Here is a 26,058-nt window from a genome sequence, read left to right as displayed (position 1 = left end):
TTAGAGAAAGTGGTCTAACCTCGATCATGGTGGAGAATACATGACAGTGTCCGCTTGTCAAATTCCCTAACTGTAGCCTAAATTGGGTGAATCCTACAGTTTGTACATTGTTCCTCAATAAACGACTTCATAAAAAAGTTCTACCATAGCTCCTAGGTTTCCACTTCTTCCCAAGTAAATTCCATGCTTGAATTTCTGGGGCTTTCTAATCTTGACCCCCCATGGTTTCACCTCATTGCCCATGCCACCCTGTGCTTGAATGGGAATCCCTTTCTCATCATTCTCTTAACACCCTACTTTCTGGTTTCCGTGCCTTTTTGCAAACAGTATGTCTCACAAACAAGCCTTCCTGTTTTCTTTCTCTACAAAATCACACCTAGGACACACAGAGTGACACGTCCTACTCTCCAGTGTGGACTTCATCCAACTCTCAGTTCCCTCCAGTCTCCTGTGCCACTCTCAGCGAGTTCCTGGGTGGCTGCCAGCTTCTTCTATTTGAAGGTTGCTTATCAACACAGGTGCAAGATGGACGTAACTCTATTTCCATCCCTCAATAACATGCACCTTAGCACACAGTAGGCTCTCCATGCAATGCAGCCAGGAAGGAGAATGGCCTCACAGGTCCAGGGGGAGGAAAGATCTGAGCTGCATCTTACAAGGTGGGTCTGGAAGGATTCATGAGCACCATCAGGGCCAAGGGTAGTGGAGAAAGCACAGAAAGTGCCTGGTGGAAGGGGAGAAAGAGGCCTCCTCAAGCACAATCATTTGGTTCTGCTTACCTGGCCTTCGTAGGGGTGCCTAGCGGTAAACACTGCCACGACCTGAATGACCAGCTGCAGGATGAGCGGCAGCAGGAGGCCAAAAGTGGGTACAGACAATACAAAGCTGGGCTAGGGTTAAGGAGCCAAGGCACTGGACAGTTCCGCCCTGTCCCCGCCTTTCGATTCTACCCCTAACTCCCTGGTCCCCCCCTAGTTGGCCCCGCCCACCCATCTTCCTCCCTGGACTGGACTGTTAGTCCAGTACAACCAAGGTGACCTCTCTCCACCACGCTGTCCTCGCGGACTGTCCGTTTTCAACGTTCATTATCACTCTCTGTGGCCCTGCTCCATTCTTTACTCCACAGTCCATCCTACCCAGCCTCACACCCAGACCCCTCTGGCCTTCATCATGTCCTTCAAGTGAGGCTGACGTCCCACCCAGTGGGCCCCATATTCGGTTACCCTCCCCCACCCTCCCATCACCCCTGCTCTTCCAGTGTGGGAACATGGCACTGTGAGGATACGCCATGGCCTTGTGCAGTGACAAGCGTGTGAGTCTCCTATGGACCAGGAAAAGCACACAGCTTGCCAGTATGGTGCCCAGGGACAGGAACAGAGAGAGGAGCGGGTGCAGGAAACCCTGGATATTTCTGGGGCCCATGCCGTTGTTCAGCCACATGCAGTGCTGGTAAGACTTCTAGGGGAGAGGAAGCAGGACGGAGGGTCTATCTGCTCTGGAATTCATCACACCCAAATCCTTAAGCCTCCCACAAAGGGGACTTCTAGGCCACCTGCCCTTGGCCGAACACAACAGCTCCAGCCCCCAGGGAGAAACTGGCACTTCCATAGGTAAAGCAGAGTTAGGATTTCATGGCTGCTCAGGTCACCTGACATTAGCAAGCTCTTAGAGACAAGACCTGCCTGGTGTCACTTTGAGCAGGATATAGAATATATCTGGGGACTGTTTTCTGAGATACTGGAAAAGGATGAATAGAACACTTTTGCCCAACCAGCTTTCTGTACTTGTAAAGCCATGCAGGATGTGCACAGGAGAGAAGAGCCCTCAGAACACGGGAAACCCTCTGACTTGGACACCCAGAAGTGGACAGGACAAGATCCCCAGAACAGGACAGCAACCAGTCTAAAGGTTTTGGCATGTAGTAACTGCAACCCAGGGGCTGGGATAGGCACTGCTCTCCTGCCCCTGACTCCACCAGGCCCAGCACGCATGTGGTGCCTTTTGCATGTCAGCACCTGTTCAAGTAAGGCCAGCCTCTCAGGACAGGTGCAGACACAGAGGCCATGGCGTATGTAAGGGACCAAGAGTGGCTGAGCGTGGACAGGGTGGAGGAGTAGTCACTTCCACACAAATGTTACAGGAAGAACAGTGGAAGGTGCGAGGTGGGTGGTGGAAGCCACAGTATTTACACCAGGTCATTTCATGTGCCCTGCCATTCAGCCGTGCGACATAGGGGGTCTAGGGGTCCTGCTCCAAGGAACCTGGATCCGGAAGAGATTTGGGAAGTGAAGGAGGACTCCATCCCTCTGCTGCTCAGGGCAGCCAAATAGCATCAGCTGCAAACAAGAAGCAGGTCGGAGGTAGGCAGTGGAATTCCAGTCAGGCTCTGTTGAACAAGCTGACCTCTCAGATGGGCAGTCAGGGAAAGAGAAGGCACTGTCAAGCCAGAAGAGCTGCATATGGACTCTACCTTCTGGAAAACTGCTCAGTGCTTGCACTGGAGTGTCAAATGGGAAGGAGGAGTGAACTGTGTGGTTTGGAAGAGCCTGCTGGGCTCTCTTGTCAGCCTGCCCCATCCTCCCTTCTAAAGCAACTGGAAAACTCCAGGATTCTGTTTTCTCCTTTCTCTTGGGAAATGAAATGCCAGGGTCTAATTAATGATGACATGGAGAGAAAGGATCCTGAGGCCACAGGGGTGGTGACCACTGTACAATGAACCCTGTTGATATCAGACCATGAAGTGCCATCTCTTTCTCCCAAGGTTTGAGAACTCCCCATGATGGAGGATTCCTGTGTCGGAAAAATTCAGGGTAACCACGGTGTAAATTGTCACCCATGAAGAGGAGGTGCGTTGCAACTGGAGAACACAGGTCTTGATTCTGGGCCAGTCATCTGCCTCTGAAACCACAGTCAGATTCAGTTCTACTGGGGCAACCCAGAGTTCCCCATGAGGCCTGCCACACCTGTGAGAAGACTCACCTGAAGGACACATTTAAATATCCAGGCTATCGACCAAATGTCACCAGCATTACCAGACACCCACAGTTTCCTCAATGCTTCAGCCACTCTAGATCTCTGAGCTCCTAACTAATATACTTCTTTTTCCTACTGACCCTCTCTCTCCCCTTCCCTGCCTCTGCACTATCAGTGTCAATATTTCCCTCAATCCCTTTGAGGGAAACCTGATAGTGTGCATTTGAGACTCATGGATATATGAAATGCAGGCCACTGAACATGATGACTGCAGCCATATTCATTAAGGCCCATAGGATTTCAAAAAGTCACAGACATCTCATTCATGTTTGGGGTGGGCGCATGTAAACACTTGAATCTGACATGGTGACACCTGCCTTTTCTCAAACAAATGAGCACCACTGATCTCTCTTCTGGGTTGACACCTTAGTGCCATGACTATGGCAAGTGTAACATCACAGAGGCTCTGGAATGTGGGCTCCAGCTGCTTCCAGTGACGTCTGACAGCAACCTTCCCCATCCCCACCTACACACAGGTTGTAGACTCCAACATGCTGCTCTGACAGTGTTGTCTATTTCAAGCTTGTGATGATGTGGATGTGTTTTTTTTTCCCAAGGACTGGAGGCTCGGTCCTCAGTGTGGCAATGTTGAGGTGGTAGGACCTGTAAGAGGCGGATCCTAGTGTGAGGTAATTCAGTCACACGAGGGGATGTGACCATAGGAAGGGAGTAATGTACTTCTCCTGGGCCTCATTTGTTCCTGTGAGAGTCGGTTGTTATAAAAAGAGCAAGACCAGTCTGTCCCCAGTTTTCTGGCCATGCAAGCTCTAACTCATGAATTTCCTGCCACCATGATGCCATGCACAATATTGTGATGACCCTCACCAAAGTTCAGTCACAGGGGATGCCAAATCCTGGAATCTGAGTATGCCACCAAGTTAATGTTCCTCAAACTAATGTGTAAATTTATAGAATTACAAAAAAAATAGGTTTCATGTATAACAGCTACTCTACAAACTCAATATGTCCTTCTCTTGTTAATATTATTTTATATTTTCCTTGAAATTTTAAAACAGTTTTCAGTTAATCTGTGAAAAAGTAGAACTTTCAATATGACAATCTGAGTTAATTTGAGATAATAGGCCATAATCAATATCAAAATGTATACATGCATTCTAAGATCATGTACAACTTATTAAGGCAAAGAAAAAAAATTAATTAAAAAAAAGTAAAGGGATAGGGTTAAGGAGGGTGGTAAGAATGGAGGAAGGAAGGACTGTATTGAGGGAAAAGAGGGGTGGGAGGGGTGGAGGGAAGGGAAAAAAATAACAGAATGAATCAAACAACATTACCCTATGTAAATTTATGATTACACAAATGGTATGCCTTGACTCCATGTACAAATAGAGAAACAACATGTATCCCATTTCTTTACAATAAAAAAAAAATTCAAGACAAAAGTGATGTAAGGCTCACTCTCAGTACTAACACTGACCCCAATTAAATAGAAGGGGTAAGATAAGTACAAAGATACACATTAAAGGTACCATCCAGTACTTCTAACTCAAGACAGGTAAAACTGGATTTTTGGATGTGCAAGACCAGAAAATCAAAGACCATGTATTTTCTCTGATATGTGCATGCTAATTCACAATACCGTTAAAGTCTATAGAAGGATAGAGCTACACTGGAATAGGTAGAGGGAGTGAAAGAGGGGAAGAATATGGTGATAGGAATGATTGTAGAATGAATCTGACATTATTACCCTTGTACATGTATGACTACCTAACCCATGTCATCCTACATGATGTCCATCCAAAAGAATGAGAAATTACACTCTATGTGTGATGTATCTAAATGCATTATACTGTCATGTATAACTAGAACAAATCAGAAGAAAAACAATGAATGGTGGAAGACAGAGGCTGGAGGAGGAACTAAGCAAATTTCAAATGTGGTACATGATTTCTCTTAATTGCTTACACAGGGAAACTACTTAAAGATGATATTTATAATCAACAGTGAAGCAGTCTAAAATGTTTTGGGAAATTATCAGGGAGATCCCATTATAAAACAGTATAAAAGTTATATTAGGGAAAGAATATCATGGATGTGGCTAAGCAATGATTTCTAAACAGATTAATATGGACAGAAGGAAACCAGAAGCTATTCATCAAGATAATGGGAGAATGACCCTGAGATCATTCAAGTCTGAGATCTTTAATGATGTCAACTCCACCACTGTCCCAGAACATTAAGACATAACAGGTTCAAGGAAAGGTTCTAGAAGATTCATGAATTCTTGGTGTGCAGTGATTCACTGACTGGCACTGCCTCAGATCTCTTCTCTCTGTATTCTAATGCAATGCTACTATGCTAGCCCTGTCATAGCCCACGCAGTCTTGGGTTTTATTCAGGACTCTACTACAAAAATATAAGTAATCATCCTCAGAAACTTAGGTATAGGACTAAATCTGCCAGTACAAGGATGGAAGATGGGTACAGACACAAATACCCATCCTAGATTTTTTAGAACATGTTTCAAAGGGCTTTGGCACATAGGCAGAGAATTTCCACAGAGGCTGAGCTGTGTACAAAGTCCCCACTAGGGTAATGGCCAGGCGGGTTACAGGTTTATTAACACCACAGAGAGATTCCATTAGGGCAATGCTTAGTGGAACCATGGAAATAAGTCATATCCAGAGACCCTAGACCTGTAGAGTCAGCAGCATGTAAACACAGCCTGGGAGAGCCCAAGGCAGGTGACTTTAACCTAGGAAACCTATAATCTGTGCTGTACCCAGCATAGACATAAGGACAGCATGTCCTGAAATTTGGAGGAACCAACCCGCATCCCAGTGTCTAGAACATAGGTTAAAGGGTCTAAAAACTTATTCTCAAGCTTAAACTTTAATGCTGATTTTCCTGTCACGTTTTGGATTATTGGATCTGATACTTTCTTCTTGCCTTATCTCTCCATTAGAAAGGGAATGTCTATCACATGCCTGTACTACCATTGTGATGAGAAGCACATAACTCTTGATTTCATAATCTCATACCTGGAGGGAAAAGGCCCTCAGAACAGATCATACATTGAGTCTGATTCACATAAGATAAAGATGATATGACTTTGAATTCAGACTTCTTAAGGTGAAAGGACTCAAAAGTTTTTGAGGCTAATGGAATAAAATGAATGCATTTTATATAAAGACATGAAAGTTGGCGAGAAAGGATGGGATGGTATATAGCTGGAATGATGCTGTTCCCTTAAGGATTCATGGTGTACCTTAATCTCCTACGAACAATATTTAGAAATGGGGCAAAAACTTGCTCAATACAAGCTGAACGCAGAGGAAAAAATGTCGAGTTATTCAAGAAGATGGCATCAAGTTAAAAATCATCTTCAGAGCAATGAAGCAAGTAAAAATATGAAGAGAGAACCTACAGAATGGGAGAAATTCTTTTCTAACTATTCCTTATGAGAGGACTAACATAGAAAGGAACTAAAACAACAAAACCAAACATCAAAAGAAGAAATCATCCAAATCACAAACAAATTAATTAAACAGACATTTTTCAAAAGAAGAATCACCAATAGTCAACAAATATATGAAAAAATATTCAATGTCATTATCGATTAGGGATGGGCAAATCAAAACATCACTGAGATTTTACCTCACACAGTCAGAATGGTACTCATCAAAAATGCAAACTATAATAAATTTTAAACAGTATATGGAGAAGAAAAGCACATTTTTACAATGTTGGTGCAACTGCAATCAGTACAACCACTAGGGAAATCAGTATGGAGTTCCCTCAAAAGACTAGGCATGGAACCACCATATAATCCAGCTATATATAACTCTTTGGGATTTATCCTCAAGAATTAAAGTCATTGTACTACAGGGATAAGTGCATAGCCATGTATATAGCAGCACATTTCATCATAGCCAAACAATGAAACCAACCTAGGTGTTCATCAACAGATGAATGCTTAAGGAAAATGTGGTATATACACAATAGAGTTTTATTCAGCCATTACAAAAATTAAAAAGTGAAATTTAGTTATTTGCAGTAAATATGGATGGAACTTTAAATCAGCATATTAAGCAAAATAAACCAAACCAAGAAGGTCAAATGCAGTGTGTGCTTTCACAGAGAAAGCTAGGAAGAAAAAAGGCAAAATTTTAGGGAGGTCTGGAAATCTAATGAAAATCAAAGGGAGATCAGCATAATACAGTAAAGGGACCAGGGGGTGGAGAAGAGCAAAGGAGGGGAGATTGATGTGATGTGCAGTGACTTTGTACAAATTATATTGCTATATTGTGTGCATGTACTATATTGTGTGCATGTACAGATGTAACAACAAATCCCATCCTTATGTGGGTCCGCAAAGCACCAATAAAATCTAGTGGGGAAATAAAGCACTGTGGCTTCTGGGATGAGCAGCCTTATAAAAGGCTGCAGGGCTGTAGAAAGCATTGTCTTGTTTTTCTGCCTTGCACCTCATAAGGACACAGCAAGATGCCACTTTGGACGCACTCACATGAAACCAGTGTTGGCACCTTGATCTTGATTCCTCCAGAACTGTAAGATATTAATTTCTGTTCTCAATCTACTACTCACTATAGAGTATAAATGACCAATTTTGAAATATCTTGTTATAGAAGCACAGACTGGGTCACTTAGTTAAACCAGCTCAAAGTTTTCAAATGTGATAATATTTTTAAAGGACCAAATATAAATCAATAATTTTTTCCTGTTATATGTTTTTTTTTCCCCGATCTAATTTTATTTATTTTCTTCCTTCTTGTAACTTTGGTGTATTTTGTTTAATTGTTTGTTTTTATGTTTCTTTTGTTGTTGTTTTTGTTTGTTTCTTGAGTTCCAGAAGGATTATGTGAGTCAGATTTCCATTCCTATACTAAGAATCTGAGATAACTCAAAATGAAAGAAGGCTTAACTCAGTTTTGGAGTTTCTTGTCATGATTGACCATGTTACTTTCAACCTTGGTGAGAAAGGAACTCATGATGGAAGTGTATGCAGGAGCAAACTGTTCACCTCATAGCTGGGAGTGAAAGAAGAGGCAGGGTCTGGAGTCTCACCACCCTCCTCATTCAAAGTCACCCCCCAACTAAGACACACCCATGACAGATTCCCACATCCCCTGTAGTATCAAACTGGGAACCCTCCTTTATCATATGGACCTTGGGGAAACACACAAGAACCTAATTACATCAAGGTCTAAAATTAGTCTGCTTATTTAAGTTCTTTCTTCTTTTCTAATACAGGTAATAATCAGTATAAGCTTCCATTTTAATACCCCTTTTTCTGCATCCAATAAGATTGGGTACATTGTATTTTCATTTTTATCCATCTAATGATATTTTGTGATTTCCCTTTGATTTCTTCTTTGATTCATTGCTTGTTTAAGACTGTGTGGTTTCATTTTCACCTACTAGAAAAATTTCCAGTTTTCCTTCTACCATTACTTTCTAATTTCATTCCATTAGAATTGGACAATATTGGTGTGATTTCAATCTTCTAAGTTTATTCTTATTCAGTGACACAAATAGATATATAGGTATATCTGTCCTAGAGAGTGTTCCATGTGCAATTGAGAAGACTGTATTCAACTGTTTCTCTATTTCGTTGCATTTTTTTTTTCTTTTTCTCTGTGGTAATTTTCATTCATTTTTCATTGATTTTTTTTGTCGTGACATTCCTGGATTCTTCTCTCATTTTCTTTTCTGTGTCTTCTACAGATATTATCTTTGTGGTCACCATGTCACTTTCATTTAGCTTCTTACATTTGTAACAATTTTTTTTAAATGGGTATACACTCATTTTGTTTTGTAAATTCAAGAGTGAGGGTAAAATAAAGACAATTAAAAGCAATCAAAACCACAGAGAATTTTGAATTCATAGTCTTGCTGACTGAATTACTACATTTTTAATACTAGTAGAGGGGTGAGACAAGGTGTTGGAACAGAGACATCACTTCCCTAGATGCTCCATGGCATTAAACCAAGAAAGGTAGACAGCTTCTCTGCAAGGGGGCTGAACGTTCAAAAATTAGGATGGTGTTTGCTGGAATTTAATACATATCCTTTTCCTTCTCTTGGATATATACCTAGTTGTGAAATAGCTAGGTCATGTGGTAATTGAATATTAACTTTCTAAGAATCTGTCAAATTGCTTCTAAAGCAGTTATTTTAAATTCCCACCAGCAATAAATGAGAGATTCAATCTTGTTTTTTTCATTTTAATTTCTGTAGTACTAGGAGTTGAACTCAGGAGTGTTCTACTTCTAAGCTATATCCACAGCCTGCTTTCTTTTATTGTGAGAAGGAATTTTGTGAAGCTCCCCAGGCTGCCTTAAAACTTGCAAATCTCCTACCTCAGCCTCCCAAGTCCCTGGGATTACAGGTGTGCACCACTGAGCCTGGCCAACAATTTCAGTTTTCCCACATTCTCATCAGCACTGGTTATTGTCTGACATAAGGTCTGAAGTGGGGTTCTCTGGTTTTGGTTTATATTTTCTAAATTTCTAATGATGTGGGGCCAAAGCAGACAGGACAATGGGTGAAGTTCTTCACCTCACCGGCTAGAGTGTTTACTTGTTCAAAGTCTACTCTGTTTGAGAATGGACTTGAACATTATCAGTTACATATCTTTCTCAGACTTGTGACCTTGCTTTCGTCTATTCTGAACCTAGGAGGTCAGAGGCTGAAGTTCTAAGTTGATAACATGATTTCCACATCCATGGTACTTAAATGTGTAGGAAAATGTACCTTAAGTGTGTAGGAAAAGCATCTATGGATGGAGGTGTGGATCAGTGGTGGAGGTCGCCTGGCATGTGTCAGGCCCTGGGTTCGATGCTCAGCAACGCATATTAATAAATAAAATAAAAGATCCATTGACAACTAAAAAAATTTTTTTAAAATAAATGTATCAAACTATGGTACATCAACTATGTACAATGGTGAGAATATTCTTACTTATACTCCAAACAAGAAACCATACTGCTTATTAATAAAAATCTACACTCTTTGGACCATACATTCAGCTCTATACCTCAGAAGAATGTGGTTTGTGGATTCAAAGTAAAGGCAGAGATTAGGTTTTCTCAAATGATTCTAAATTCTTGGCCAATGAAAAACAGAAGGAAGTTCTACGTACATCTTAAGGAAAAGTATTTTTCTTACATTAAAGCTGCCTTTAAATTGGTCTTACCCTTGAGGGACCTTCCTGGAGTTAGGGACGCTCTCTTTGGACCATCTCAAAAGCCATGATACCCAGAGACCAGATATCCACTTTACGGCCATAACTTTTCCCTGTGACCATTTCTGGAGCCATCCAGCAAGGTGTTCAGCACGGAAGTGCGTTTATTCTGTTTAGGGGATTTTTGAAAAAAAAAGAGCCAAAGTCTGCTAAGACACAAAAACAAAACATCTAAAGTTAATAGTTTCCAGGAATTGTTTTATACTACAGCATACCTCAGAATACATAATTACATTTTGACTATGAAGCTCTTCTATTTCTTTAAATAATTTAATAATAAAGTGATTAGGACTGGGATTAAAATATTTTGATAATGTTGCATACTGCCTCCTTTTGCTTTTTCTTCCTACAACAGAGTGGGAATTATTAGGAGGACATTTATCCTGAATAATACATTTTCTCCTAAAAGTTATAGTAAAACTGAAAGAGATCCAAAGAGCAGGGAAAAATCACCAAAGGTGGACAACAAACCTAAATGCACTGAATCAGGCAAAGATCAAGACACTGAAACTTCCTTAAAAGAAAATAAAGAGAAACTAAAATCACAAAACAGGCATTTTAGAGAAAGCTTAGAAGAAAAAAACATATTTAAGTGTAGTTGCACAGACAAGGTAATCACTAGCATTAATCTACTTCAACTATTTCAAGTATAACCGTGGAAAAGAAAACCTTCTTTAGTACTTGATACTAATTTTGTATAAACTCAGGATGAGTATTTACAGTCTTCCCTTCTACTGTTAAAGCCATTCAATTACTTATTCATTACTGGCATCAGATCTGCAATCTTCAGAGTGTTTCTTATTTACATAGGAATGAATTATAGCTATGAACTGTTTCATTGGTTATACCTAAGTAGGATGTTTTATAAACTATTGTTTTCAGAGTTCCTTCCATATTAGTACATTTATGTGCCTCAGTTAAAAACAATAGTACAGCATATAAAAATACCATTCCTTTAGTGTTTGACATTTAAGGTAGTTTTAGTGTTTCTTTACTGTGATGCAGAGAATATCCTTTTACTAATTGTGGTGCACATAAGTAGTAATTCTATAGGAGTGAATATGGAAAAGAGTAAAGTTAAGAAAAATAATGATAATAATAAAAATAATAATAATATTTATAATATGGTGTCATATGACACCAGTGTTGGCACCTTGATATTGGTTCCTCCAGAACTGTAAGATATTAATCACAGTTCTCCATCTACTACTCACTTTAGAGTATAAATGACCCATTTGGAAATATTTTGTTATAGAAACACAGACTGAGGCATTTAGTTAATCCAGATCAAAGTTTTCAAATGTGATAATATTTTTAAAGAACCAAAACAAAAAATCATTAATTTTTTTCTATTATCTGGTTTTTTTTTCTGTGATATATTTTTATTTATTTTCTTCCTGTTAACTTTGGGATATTTTGTTTTTATTGTCTGTTTTTTGGGTTTCTTTTTTTGGTTTTTTGTTTGTTTGTTTTTCGAATTCCTGAAGGTGTATGTTTGTCAGACTTCCATTTCTATAATAAGAATCTGAGATAACTCATAAGAAAAGAAGGTTATTTTATTTCATTTTTGGAGTTTCTTCTCATGATTGACCATGTTACTTTAACCTGTGGTGAGAAAGGAACTCATGATGGAAGTGCATGCAGGAGGAAAACTGCTCACCTCATAGCTGGGAGTGAAAGACAGAATAGGCAGGACCTGGAGTCCCACCACCCTCCTCATTCAAAGTCACCTCCCACTAAGACACACCCATTACACGTTCCCACATCCCCCAGTAGTATCACACTGGGAACCCAGCCTTTAACCTATGGAACATGGGGAAACATGCAGGATCCAAATTACATCAAGGTCTAAAGTTAGACTGATTATTTAAGATCTTTCTTCTTTTTAAATACAGGTATAAATCACTATAAGCTTCAATCATAATACCCCTTTTACTGCATCCAATAAGATTTGGTAAGTTGTATTTTCATTTTGTTCACCTAAAGTTATTTCCTAATTTCCCCTTTGATTTCTTCTTTGATCCATTGCTTGTTCAAAACTGTGTGGTTTCATTTTCACCTATTGGAAAAATTTCCAGTTTTCCTTCTACCATTACTTTCTAATTTCATTCCATTAGAATTGAACAATATATACTTGGTGTGATTTCAATCCTCTTGAATTAGTTTATACTTATTCAGTGACTTATTTTATATATAGATGTCTCTCTGGGAGAGTGTTCCATGTGCCCTTGAGAAGACTGTATATTCTATTGTAGTTGGGTGCAAAGGGCCTTGAATGATTCCTAGGTCCATTTAATCTACAGTGTTATTCTAGCCCTCGATATCGTTAATGATCTTCTGTCTGTATGTTGTTTCCTATTGAAAGTGGGGTATTAAAGTCCTAGTAATTAAAGTTATTAATGTGTTACTATTTCTCCCTTCAGTTCTCAAAATGATTTCTTTTGTATTCTTATGCTCTGATATTGGGTGCATGTATATTGTTAATTTTTTCCATATGTCCCATTAACTGATCCATTTATAATTATATAATATCCTTCTTTGAATCTTCACAGTTGTAAATTTAATTCTATCGGATATACAAGTGACCACCCAACTTGCTTATGTTTAATATTTCCATGAAATATTTTCCCATCCTTTCATTCTGTGTGTCCTTCAATACAAATTCAATTTCTGGTAGATATCATGTTGAGGAATCTTCTTTTCATTATTTTTTCCAGTCAATCACTCTATGTATTTGTATTGGGATGTTTAATCCATTTCCCTTAATGTAATATTGCATAGGGTAGTATTTACTATTGCCATTTTGTTAATTGTGCTCTATTTGGTTGCATTTTTTTCTTTTCCTCTGTGTTTTTTTCTTATGTTTTTTATTCATTTTTCATTGGTTTTTTTTTTTTTTTGTAGTGACATACCTTGATTCTTTTCTCATTTTCTTTTGTGCATCTTCTACAGATATTATTTTGTGGTCGCACTTTGACTTTCATTTACTTTCTTTCATTTAAAGCAATGTTTTTAAATGGGTATGCACTCATTTTGTTTTGTAAATTCAAGAGTGAGGGTAAAATAAAGACAATTAAAAGCAATCAAAACCACAGAGAATATTGAATTCACTGTCTCACTAAATGAATTCCTAAATTTTTAGTAAGAAATAGAGGAGTGAGACAAGCTGTTGGAATAGAGAGTTCACTTCCCCTAGATGTTCTGTGGCATTAAACCAAAAAAGGTAGACTGGAGCTTCTCTGCAAGGAGGGGGGGCGGTGAATGTACAAAAATTAGGAGGGTGTTTGCTAGAATATAATACTATACACTCAAAAGAGATTGGAGACTCAGAAGATTAAATATATTAGGGAAGGAAATCCCAGTGTCACAGCTATGGACGCTACAGCAGCAAACATTGGCACAAGCCAGAATAGTAACTCTGTGAACTCAGTAAATTGATAAGGGATTCAAAGTAACCTGCATATTGGGGAGGACAGTGGCATGTCTGGATATGCAGGTTGAGAGACCAAAGACACTGCCTGGGCCACTGCACAATATCTTCTGCAGGAAACAAAAAACTGCATCTCTCCTAACAGTGTGCAGAGGGCAAAGGAAGGAACCATTTTGCAGCCTGAGCATTGTCCCCCCTGTAGCTGAGGAAGCCAATTTCTCTCAGACCTGAGTGAGGTCCAAAAAACGAGCCTGGCAAACCCATGCTGCATGACAGCGGTGGAACTGAAAGACCAGGAACAAAGCAAATATGGAGAGAGATTTACACAGGAGACATCTGGTCATGGAAACCCACCTGCCTTACCCCTCCCCCTCAATCCAGCTGCAGGCAGGACTGTCTAATAAAAAGCCAGACTGGGAATTTGACAGGATAGGGGCAGAAAAAAAAGAGTTTGGAGACTGAACCTGAGAAAAAGAATCAGGTTCTGCAAGAAATATAGTGAACTGATTATTTGCTCCTACATCACATGCACGGAAAACAAGAAGGTCCCTGGGCTTCAGCCTTCCAGCCTAACCGAGCAATTGCTGGAGTTATGCTCTTTAAATATTCTAGAACAATTGGCTTTCACCAAACTGACTGGAGCCCACCTACACCTAAAGCCCACCTGCAGGAGTTCCACCTGCAAGATTATACCCTCTCAGCCTAGCAACCCCACCCTGGGAGGAGCAAAATATCATACTACATGCTGCAGAGAAGGGAAGTGCAGGATCTTTGGATCTTCACTAGAAAATATTCCCCGGTCGCAGAGCTAGCCCACGGGCAGCCAGCTAGCCAACATCACTGAGTGACCCCGCACAACCCTCACGCTGAGATGGGCAGAGTAGGCCAGCAGACAAGTCAGCCCCCCTACATCGCAGATCTAGCCAGAGGGTGAACCAGCCCATCTGACCCCCACACCGAGGTCAGGTGCCATTGCTGAGCCTGCCTGCCTGCCCCCCTACTGCTGAGTGACACTGCATTTGCCTCTGTGCTGACTCAGCTCACCCTCACTGGGGCTCCCCAGCATCTTTAGAGTATAACTACAAATTATATTCAGTAATTCTGAATTATTCCTAAGGGCATAGTCATCATCATTGGAAGGACAGCTCCCTTCCTGAGACACCTACAGGAGACCTTTGACAGGACTCAGGAGACAAGAAGAGGAGGTATTGAGAGACTCGTGACCAACTCAGAGCCACTAGGAGAGTCTCTCCCACTTTGCAGACTCCCCAGATTGGGCAGTAGTCCCGAAACACAGGGAATTTTGTGGAGTAGAGTGGCCCAGTGAGACTCCCCTGATGGAGCTGTGAACCCAGTCAACCGGGAGCATTGCAGAGGAGGGCTACACAGTGAGAGGCTTTGACCCAGAGTGAGGCTCCGAGGCCCAGGCAGTAGCTCTGGTCCCCAGGGAACATAGCAGATGAGGTCCGCTCAGCAAAGGGAGTCCCTCACAGGACCAGTCTCCCCAGCCCAGGCACAGGTCGGGATCCCTGGAAATGTCCCAGAGGAGGGTAACCCAGTCCAGGTGGTAGTTATGGACCAAAGGGAACTTCTCAGAGGAGAGCTACCCAGTGAATCTTCCCCACCAGGTGAGTCTTCCCCGCTGGGCAAGTCTTTCCCACCAGGGCAGTAGAACCAGAGACACAGGCCCAGATCAGACGTGCCCCAGGCTGCATTCTAGTCCCCTTTGGCTGAAAATCAGTCAACATGTGGAGGCACCTCTGCCCACTGCCAGGAAATATACCCCACCTGAAGGCCACTACCCCTAAAGGGGCAGCTTCCTTCTAGAGCACTGCATTATCAAGTTCTTCCAATACTTCAGGCTACTGAAGGCTAAGAGGTGAGTTATTGGAAATCTACAGAGACAATAGTAGTCAACAGAGGAAATCTGCACTATCTCAGAGTTTCACTGCTAGAAGGCTACATACCTGAGCAATATGAGAAAACAAGGGAAGAAAATATTCCAAACAAACCTAGATGATACAGCAATAAAATCCAATGACAGCATGGCAGAAGAAAGGTCAGAAAGGGAGTTCAGAATGTACATCACTAAAATGATCAAAGAAGCAAATAATGAGATGAAAGAGCAAATGCAGGCTTTGATCTCACCACTCAAGAGTTAAAAGAGCAAATGCGGGAAGCAAAAGACCATTTCAATAAAGAGTTAGAGATACTGAAAAAAGCCAGGCAGAAATACTTGAAGTGAAGGAAACAATAAACCAAATTAAGAACTCCATAGAAAGCATAACCAAAAGAATAGAAAACCTGGAAGACAGAACCTCAGACATTGAAGACAAAATATTTAACCTTGAAAACAAAGTTGACCAAACAGAGAAGATGGTAAGAAATCATGAACAGAATCTCCAAGAACTATGGGATATCATGAAAAGGACAAATTTAAGAATAATTGGGATAGGGAAGGTACAGAGAAACAAACCAAAGGAATGACAAATCTTTTTGATGAAGTAATATCAGAAAATTTCCCAACTCTGAAGAACAAAATGGAAAATCAAATACAAGGGGCTTATAGAACTCCAAATATACAAAATTACAATAGATCCACACCAAGGCACATTATATGAAAATACCTAACATATACAATAAAGATAGAATTTAAAAGCTGTGAGAGAAAAAAAATCAAATTACATTCAGGGGATACCAATATAGATATCAGCAGATTTTTCAATCCGGACTCTAAAAGCTAGAAGGGCCTGGAACGACATTTTTCAAGTTCTGAAAGAAAACGGATGCCAACCTAAAATCTTATACCCAGCAAAACATACCTTCAGATTTGACCACGAAATAAAATCCTTCCATGATAAATGAAAGGTAAAGAATTTACAAATAGATAGCCAGCACTTCAGAATATTCTCAGCAAAATACTCCATGAGGAAGAGATGAAAAACAGCGATGTAAATCAGCAAAGGGAGGAACTACTCTAAAGGAACAGCCAAATAAAGGAGAAACAAAATTGTGTCAAATAAATAAATAAATAAATGAAACGAAAATGAGCCAAATGACTAGAATACAAATCATATCTCAATTATGACCCTGAATGTTAATGGTCTGAACTCATCAATCAAAAGACATAGACTGACAGATTGGATTAAAAAGAAAGATCCAAAAACTGCTGACTGTAAGAGACTTATCTTCATAGAAAGAGATACCCACAGACTAAAGGTAAAAGGATGGGGAAAAACATACCATGCACATGGACACAGCAAAAAAGTCAGAGTATACATCCTCATATCAGATAATGAGGACTTCAAGTGAAAGTTAGTCAGAAGGGATAAAGAAGGACATTTCATACTGCTTAAGGGAAGTATAAATCAGCAAGACATAACCATCATAAATATCTATGCCCCAAACAGTGGCTCATCCATGTACAACAAACAAATCCTTCTCAATTCCAGGAATCACATAGACCACAACACAATAATACTAGGCGATTTTAATACACCTCTCTCACCACTGAACAGATCCTCCATACAAAAATTGAACAAAGAAACCATAGATCTCTATAAAACAATCAATAATTTAGACTTAACTGACATATATAGAATATACCATCCAAAAAAGAGTGAATACACTTTCTTCTCAGCAGCACATGGATCCTTCTCTAAAATAGACCATATTTTATGCTACAAAGCTAATGTTAGCAAATACAAGAAGAAAGAGATAATACCTTATATTCTACCAGATCATAATGGATTGAAATTAGAAGTAAATGACAGAAACAATTAGAAGTAAAAAACAGAAACTACTCCAAAACCTGGAGATTAAATAATACGCTATTGTATGATGAATGGGTAACAGAAGACATCTGGGGGGGGATTAAAAAATTCTTTAGCTAAACAAGAACAAAGTTACATCATATCAAATTCTCTGGGACAATATGAAAGAAGTACATAGAGGAAAATTTATTTCATGGAGTGCATTCAATAAATGAAGAAAAAAGTCAACAAATAAACAACCTAACAGTGCAGCTCAAAGTCCTAGAAAAAGAAGAACAGAGCAACACCAAAAGTAGTAGAAGTCAAGAAATAGTTAAAATCAGAGCTGAAATCAATGAAATTGAAACAAAAGAAACAATCAAAAAAATTGACTAAATAAATACTTGGTTCTTTGAAAAAATATACAAAATTGATAAACCCTATGCCACACTAACAAGAAGTAGAGAGAAAACTCAAATTACTAAAATTTGGAACGAACAAGGAAATATCACGTCAGACACTAGTGAAATACAAAACATAATTAGAAGCTATTTTGAAAATCTGTACTCCAACAAAATAGAATATCTTGAAGACATCAACGAGTTTCTAGAGACATATGAATTACCTAAACTGAACCAGGAGGACATACACAATTTAAACAGATCAATTTCAAGTAATGAAATAGAAGAAGTCATCAAAAGCCAACCAATCAAGAAAAGTTCGGGGCTAGGTGGGTTCTCAGCTGAGTTCTACAAAACCTTTAAAGAAGAGCTCACTTCAATATGTCTCAAAGTATTTCATGAAATAGAAGAGAAGGGAACCCTCCCAAACTCATTCTATGAAGCCAATATCTCCCTGATACCTAAACCAGACAGAGAGACATCAAGGAAAGAAAATTTCAGACCAATATCCTTAATGAACATTGATGTAAAAATTCTCAACAAAATCATAGCAAATTGCATACAAAAATATATTAAAAAGATAGTGCACCACAAACAAGTGGGTTTTATCCCAGGGATGCAAGGTTGTTTCAACATATGGAAATCAATAAATGTCATTTACCATATCAACAGACTTAAAGTCAAGAATCACATGATTATTGTGATAGATGCAGAAAAAGCATTTGATAAAATACAGCATCCCTTCATGCTCAAAACACTAGAAAAAAATAGGGATAGTGGGAACATTCCTTAACATTTTAAAGGATATCTGTGCTAAGCCAGTGGCTAATATCATTCTAAATGGTGAAAAACTGAAAGCATTCCCCCTAAAAACTGAAACAAGGCAGGGATGCCCTCTTTCACCACTTCTATTCAACATTGTCCTTGAAACTCTAGCCAGAGCAATTAGACAGACCAAGGAAGTTAAAGGGATACGAATAGGAAAAGAAGAACTCAAACTATCACTATTTGCTGATGACATGATTATATATTTAGAGGAACCAGAAAATTCCACCAGAAAAATTTTAGAATTCATAAGTGAATTCAGTAAAGTAGTAGGATATAAGATCAATGTTCACAAATCTAATGATTTTTATACATAAGTGATGAATCTTCAGAAAGAGATGTTAGGAAAACCACCACATCCACAATAGCTTCAAAAGAAAGAAAATACTTAGGAATCAATCTAACAAAAGAGGTGAAAGTCCTCTACAATGAGAACTACAAACAGTAAAGAAATAAATAAAAGAAAACCTTAGAAGATGGAAAGATCTCCCATGTTCTTGGATAGGCAGAACTAATATTGTCAAAATGGCCATACTACCAAAAGTGCTATACAGATTCAGTGCAATTCCAATTAAAATCCCAAGGATATACCTTACAGAAATAGAGCAAGCAATCATGAAATTCATCTGGAAGAATACGAAACCCAGAATAGCTAAAGTAATCCTTAGCAGGAAGAGTGAAGCAGCGGGTATCGCAATACCAGAACTTCAACTGTACTACAAAGCAACAGTAACAAAAGTGGTATGGTATTGGTACCAAAATAGACAGGTAGATCAGTGGTACAGAATATAGAACATGGACACAAACCCAAATAAATACAATTTTCTCATACTAGACAAAGGTGCCAAAAATATGCAATGGAGAAAAGATAGCCTCTTCAACAAATGGTGCTGGGAAAACTGGAAATCCATATGCAGCAGAATGAAAATAAACCCCTATCCCTCACCCTGCTAAAAAATCAACTCAAAACGGATGAAGAACCTTGGAATCACACCAGAGACCCCACATCTTATAGAAGAAAAAGTAGGTCCAAATCTTCAACATGTCGGCATAGGATCTGACTTCCTTAACACGACTCCCATAGCACAAGAAATAAAAGCAAGAATCAATGACTGGGACAGATTCAAACTAAAAAGATTTCTCTCAGCAAAGGAAACTATCAGCAATGTGAAGAGAGAGCCTACAGAGTGGGAGAAAATCTTTGCCACTCATACATCAGATAGAGCCCTAATTTCCAGAATATATAAAGAACTCAAAAAACTTTACACCAAGAATACAAATAACCCAATCAACAAATGGGCTAAGGAAATGAACAGACACTTCACAGAAGAAGATCTACAAGCAATCAACAAACATATGAAAAAATGTTCAACATCTCTAGTAATAAGAGAAATGCAAATCAAAACTACCCTAAGATTCCATCTCACACCAATTAGAATGGCAATTATCTAGAATACAAGCAAAATAGGTGTTGGAAAGAATGTGGGGAAAAAGGGACACTCATACATTGCTGGTGGGGCTGCAAATTAATGCAGCCACTCTGGAAAGCAGTGTGGAGATTCCTTAGAAAACTTCGAATGGAAACATCATTTGATACAGGTATACAACTCCTTGGCCTATATCCAAAGTTCTTAAAATCAGCATACCACAGCATAGAGCCACATCAATGTTCATAGCAATTCAATTCACAATAGCCAGATTGTGGAACCAACTTAGATGCCCTTAAATTAATGAATGGACAAAGAAACTGTGGTGTATATACACAATGCAATATTACTCAGCCATAAAAAATAATAAAATTATGGCATTTGCAGGCAACTGGATAAAAAGGAGAATATCATGCTAAGTGAGATAAGCGAATGTCAGAAAACCAAAGGACAAATGATCTCGTTGATAAGCGGATGATGACACATAATGGGGGGTGAGAAGGGGGCACGAATGGAGGAAGGAGGGACTGTATAGAGGGATTAGATTGGTGGAATGGGTGGGGGGAAGAAAAAAATAACAGAATGAGTCAAACACTATTACCCTATGTAAATGTATGATTACACAAATGGTATGCCTCTACTTCATGTACAGAGAAACAAGATGTATCCCATTTGTTTACAATAAAAATAAACTTAAAAAAAGAAAAAAATTTCCCAACTTTTAATAGAGATTTATGTTGAAATTTTTTCATTCCCCCTCATTTCCACCATTATTGAAAATAATTATTTTTTATGGATCACTTTATTGATGACTGGGATGTCTGATTAGTATATTTCTGTTTGCATTGTATATATATTTTTTTCTCAATGATGTTTTTCTCAATTCTCTTTTTTTTCTCCTGCTTATAGCTAAACTCCTATGCCCTCTTGTACTCTTCATTAATTTTCACTTTGATTTTCTCCTTATACTTAATCATCACATCATATACTATTTCTGTTCTCCACTTATCGACCCCTTGAAAATATAAACCATCTAGCAAACATACATTTTTATTTTAGACAATAACTCTACATGTCACTTTTGTTTATTGTGACAAAACTGTAACACCTCCTCAGGAGATAATTTAGTTTGAGGTTGGATATTGTTTGCATTGTTTGAGGCTATTATTTGTCTCTCCCTTTAAGGTGAGGAACATGCGTCTCAAGGTAGAAGCTCTACTACCTCAGATCCATACCATTGGATTGGTTGACACCCAAACAACATGAAAAATAAGGAACAAATTATCCTAAATAAACCAAGATGCTCCAATAATAGAACCACTAATTCCACAGTGGAAGCTCTATCAGAGAAGGAGATAAGAATGTACATAGGAAAACTGATCTGCCAGGGAAAGGACAACTTAAGAAGTGACATTAGACAGAGATCACAGGCAATGAAAGATCACTTCAATAAAGAGAGATTCTGAAAAATAATCAAGCAGTAACCCTTGAAATGATGCAATCAATAAAACAAATTAAAAATTCAATGGAAAGTATGACAAAAAGACTAGACAACTTAGAAGACAGATTTTTAGGCAATAAAGATAAAAGTTTTCATCTTGAAAACAAGTTGAACATGGAGAGAAGATGTTGAGAGACCATGAACAGAATTTCCAAGAGATATGGAATAAAGTGAAAAGATCAAAATTAGGATTTAACAGGATAGATGACGGCATAAAGTTAAAAGCAAAGAAATGCACAATTTTTTCATTGAAATCATATCAAAAAATTGCTGAAACCTAAAGAACGAAATAGAAAATCAAATATAGGAGGCTTGCAGGACCCCAAATGTACAAAACTACAGCAACCCCACATCAAGCCACATTATATGGACAATGACTAACATACAGTATGAGGAGAGAATCTTAAAGACCAGGACAGAAAAAAATTGCATTATATATAGTGGGAAACAATTGAAATCTCAGGTCATTTCTCAACCCAGACATTCAAAGCTAGGAGGTTCTGGAATAATATATTTCAAGATATGAAAAAAAAAATGAGGATGACCAATGATTTTGTGTTCAGAAAAATTAAGCTTCAGATTTGAAAATGAAATAAAAAATCTTCCATGATTAAACAAAAGTTAAAAGAATTCACAACTAGAAACTGTGCCCTATAGAGCATTATCACAAAAAATTGCATGGTGGTGAAATGAAAAAAAACAAGTTTAAAGGATCAAAGGAAAGATGTACACCAAAGAATTATCATGGAAGGAGAAACTAATTCAACTTAAAAACCAGAAATAAAAAAATGACCAGAATAACAACCTACATTTCAATATTAACCTTGAATGTTAATTACCTACAGTCCTCAATCAAAAGACATCAACCGACAGATTGGATGAAAAAAGAAGACACAATAATTTACTGTCTGCAAGCCACTCACTTCATAGGCAAACACATCCACAGACTGAAGGTAAGAGCATGGGAAAAGTTGTATCACTCACATGGATTGTGTATATGAGCAGGGGTTTCTAGCCTCATGTCAGATAGAGTGAACTTTAAACCAAAGTTAATCAGAATGGACAAAAAATATTCCATATTGCATAAGGTACATATTCTATGTACCTCAAAAAAAAACCTTCTCAGATTCAAGAGTCAAATAGATGACAAACAATAATACTGGATGCATTGAACATCCCTCTTTCACTTCTGGAATGATCTTCCAAACAAAAGCTAAATGCAGAAGGTATTGAACTATATAATACAATCAATAATTGAGAGTTAACAGACATATACAATATGTCATCCATCAACGAGCAAACATACTTTCTTCCTGGAAGCACATGGATTCTTCTCTACAATAGACCATATCTTATGCCACAAAGCAACTCTTAGTAAAAACAAAAGGAATGGAGATATTACCCTGAATTCTATCAGATCATAATGAAGATAATTTAAATATCAATGATAAAATAAAATGTAGAAGTGACTCTAAATCCTGGAGGCAACAAAATACACCATCTCTAGGTGTTGTTTGGTTTAGGTACCCAGGGTCAATGTTCTACAAATTGATCTGAGGATGGTATCAAGATGGGTAGACATAAGATTACAGGTAGGATGTTCCCCAGGGTGGGGAATGATGTGGGATTATGATGAGTTCAGAATTGCAAAAGATGGAGTCTGAATAGCCACATGAACAAATTTTCTCCCTCTACAGGATCAGGAAATGAATTGTGTTGATTTCCACTAAAAGAAACAACAAAACAAGGAGTGGGGCATGATGGCACATGCCTGTAATCCCAGCAACTTGGGAGGTGAGGCAGAAAGATCACAGGTTCAAAGCCAGCCTCAGCAATCGGGGCTGTAAACAATTTAACCAGACTCATTCTCCAAAAATAATAGCAAATGTTCTAGGGGTTTATCTCAGTGTTTAAGTGCCCCTGGGCTTAATCCCTAGTACCAAAATAAATAAACAAAATCACCTCCTGGAATCCCTCATGGTTCACCTGCTACAGGATTGTACTTTTGGGTTCTTCACACTTACCTGGCTTCTATGTATCATCTCCTTCCACCACTTCTTCAGTCTCACTTCCTAACTCCTCCACCAACTCTATCAAATCTACATTGACAAGGTCAGATGTGCCTTCCCTACTGAAAAAGCAAATGAACAATTTCTGTTCTCCATGCCTTAAAAGAATTTGATGCAGATGATCTACTACTTAAGTCCACAAATTGACTGACTTAGCAGTATACAGCATAAGAACTAGAGAGTGAGTGCATAATCAAATGTGTAATTTACATTAGTGTAATAAAGATAACACTTAAATGAATAATGTAACCATGCATTTATGGGCATTTTAAATTGAAGGTTAAAATATTACATGGATAGTTCAAAACGAGAGTTATCAAATTCATGGCATTTTTCATCTTATTATTATTATACTGCAAACTAAATCCTTTCATTGTACTTTCATCCTTTGTCTTGTCAAACGTACTAAGATTTCAAAACAAACTGGTCAAGGGTAGTGGCAGAGAAGAGAGTGAAACTAGCTTCGAAACCAAGTCATCCATTATTTCCATCATGCCACAGCTTTTGTGCTGACAGTATTTATCACCCTGAACTTCATATAAAAATTAAAACACAATCCCATTTTTATTAGCACCCTCAAAATGAAACACTTAGGTATAAGCCTAACATAGTCTTTGTAAAATCTACAACAGAAAAACAGAATCTGATCAACAAAATCAAACAAGAACTAAATAAATGGAGAGAAGTTCCATCTTCATGGAGAGGAAGACCCAAACTTTTCAAGATCTTAGTTCTTTCAAATTTAACCTATAGACTCAATGCAAACCCAAATAAGTTCTTAGTAAGTTATATTGTGGATATTGACAAACAGATTCTATAATCTGTATGAAAACACAAAAAACCCACAATAAACTATGCAATATTGAGAAGAACATAGTTGGAGGACCGACAGCACCTGACTTCAAGACTTACTATCCAGTCACATCATCAAGAGAATAGAGCACTGCAGAATCAAGAGCCAAATGAATCCATGAAGCAGAGAGACACTTCAGAAATATACCTAAATAAATGTAGTTACAAAGTCCCTGACACAGGAGCAATGCAACTCAATGAAGAACAGATAGTTTTTTCAATATATGGTGCTGGAATTACTGGATATTCACATGCTAAAAAAAAATGAATCTAGACATAGATTTTTCAACCCTCCCAAGAATCAACTCACAATGGAAGCCAGGCACATATGCAAAATTATAAAACTCTCAGAAGACAACCTAAGAGAAACATGAGATGGCCTTGGGTTTGACAAAGACTTTCTACATAATTCAACAAAAGCACACTTGTAAAAGAATTATTAAGCTAGATTTCATTGGAATTGAACATTTCTGCTCCAGAAAAGACAATGTAGAGATAAAACCAAGCCATAGACTGGGTGAGATTGTTCTCAAAAGATACAGTTTTTACCCAAAATATGCAGCAAACATGTAAAGTCACAATAGGAATACCATCTGCTTTTCTGTTTCTCCTTTCTATTAGGTTTTCAAATGTTCTCTATTTCTTTTAACCTATGTTTAAGTTTATACACTTACAATTATAACATGCATTTGTTACTTCCATACTACTCCTCCACAGATTTAAGAAAACTTTATCTCCAATACTGATGTTATCATTTTCTATCCATAGTCTAATAGTATTTTCATTTTATCCTTTTTCTCTCCAAATTAAATGTTGCTATTCTTTGGTAAGTATTCTTTAAATATTTACCTGTTTTTCAGATATAGCTTCCTCCTACATGTGAATTTCTCTTTGAAGTTTCATATTCCTTCTATCCACAGTACATTTTCAGAAGTCTCTTAATGATTTTTTTGGGGGGTGTATAGCAAGTTTCATTGAAGGAGAGGACAGACAAAGACTCTCCAGAGGGGAAGCAGATCCAGAGCTCGAATCCCTTAATGACATATTTTTGGTGACAAGTTCTTAATGTATTTTCCTGAAATGGCTTGATTTTTCTCCTCATTCTTTTGCTTTGTTTGTTTTTCTTTGAGGTGCTGGGTGTTGAACTAGGCACACATTCTGTCAAAAACACTAGCACAGTCCAACTTATTCTTCATTATACTTATACATCAAGAATAAAAAAATACAGGAATCTCATATTTCTTGCACTAATGCTTTATAACTTAAAAATATCAGTCTCCTGCCTTCTGCTTTCCATTATTGATATTTTCCGGGGATTACTCCTATTGCTTTTCTTTGAAATATTCTGCTTCTTATCTCTACCTGCTTTTAACCTTCTTTTCTTAGTCCTCATAGTCTATAGTATCAACTTGAATTTGTTGAAGTATGAATTATTGTATCAGTTCAGCTTGAAGATAGTGTACTTAAATTTGATAATCCAGTAGCCTAATTAATACTGCAAAATCTTTTCTTGTTCTACTGGATGATCTCATCCTTGAATTTT

At 38.2% G+C, this 26,058-nt stretch overlaps 1 protein-coding gene across 1 annotated transcript in view; it reads right to left on the bottom strand.

The window, feature by feature from the left end:
* Nucleotides 1–1,422, bottom strand: part of LOC124993680 (serine/threonine-protein kinase PAK 2-like) — a 255,555-nt gene extending 254,133 nt beyond the window's left edge. The window contains 2 exon segments of the mRNA XM_047565498.1: nucleotides 780–890; nucleotides 1,234–1,422. Coding sequence (XP_047421454.1) covers nucleotides 780–890; nucleotides 1,234–1,422 — 300 coding nt within the window.
* Nucleotides 1,423–26,058: the final 24,636 nt, after the last annotated feature.

The sequence above is a fragment of the Sciurus carolinensis genome, chromosome 9, assembly GCF_902686445.1.
Source record: "Sciurus carolinensis chromosome 9, mSciCar1.2, whole genome shotgun sequence".
Taxonomy (NCBI): Eukaryota; Metazoa; Chordata; class Mammalia; order Rodentia; family Sciuridae; genus Sciurus; species Sciurus carolinensis.
Note: the sequence above shows the minus strand (reverse complement) of the source record. Positions and strands in the feature narration are given on the sequence as shown.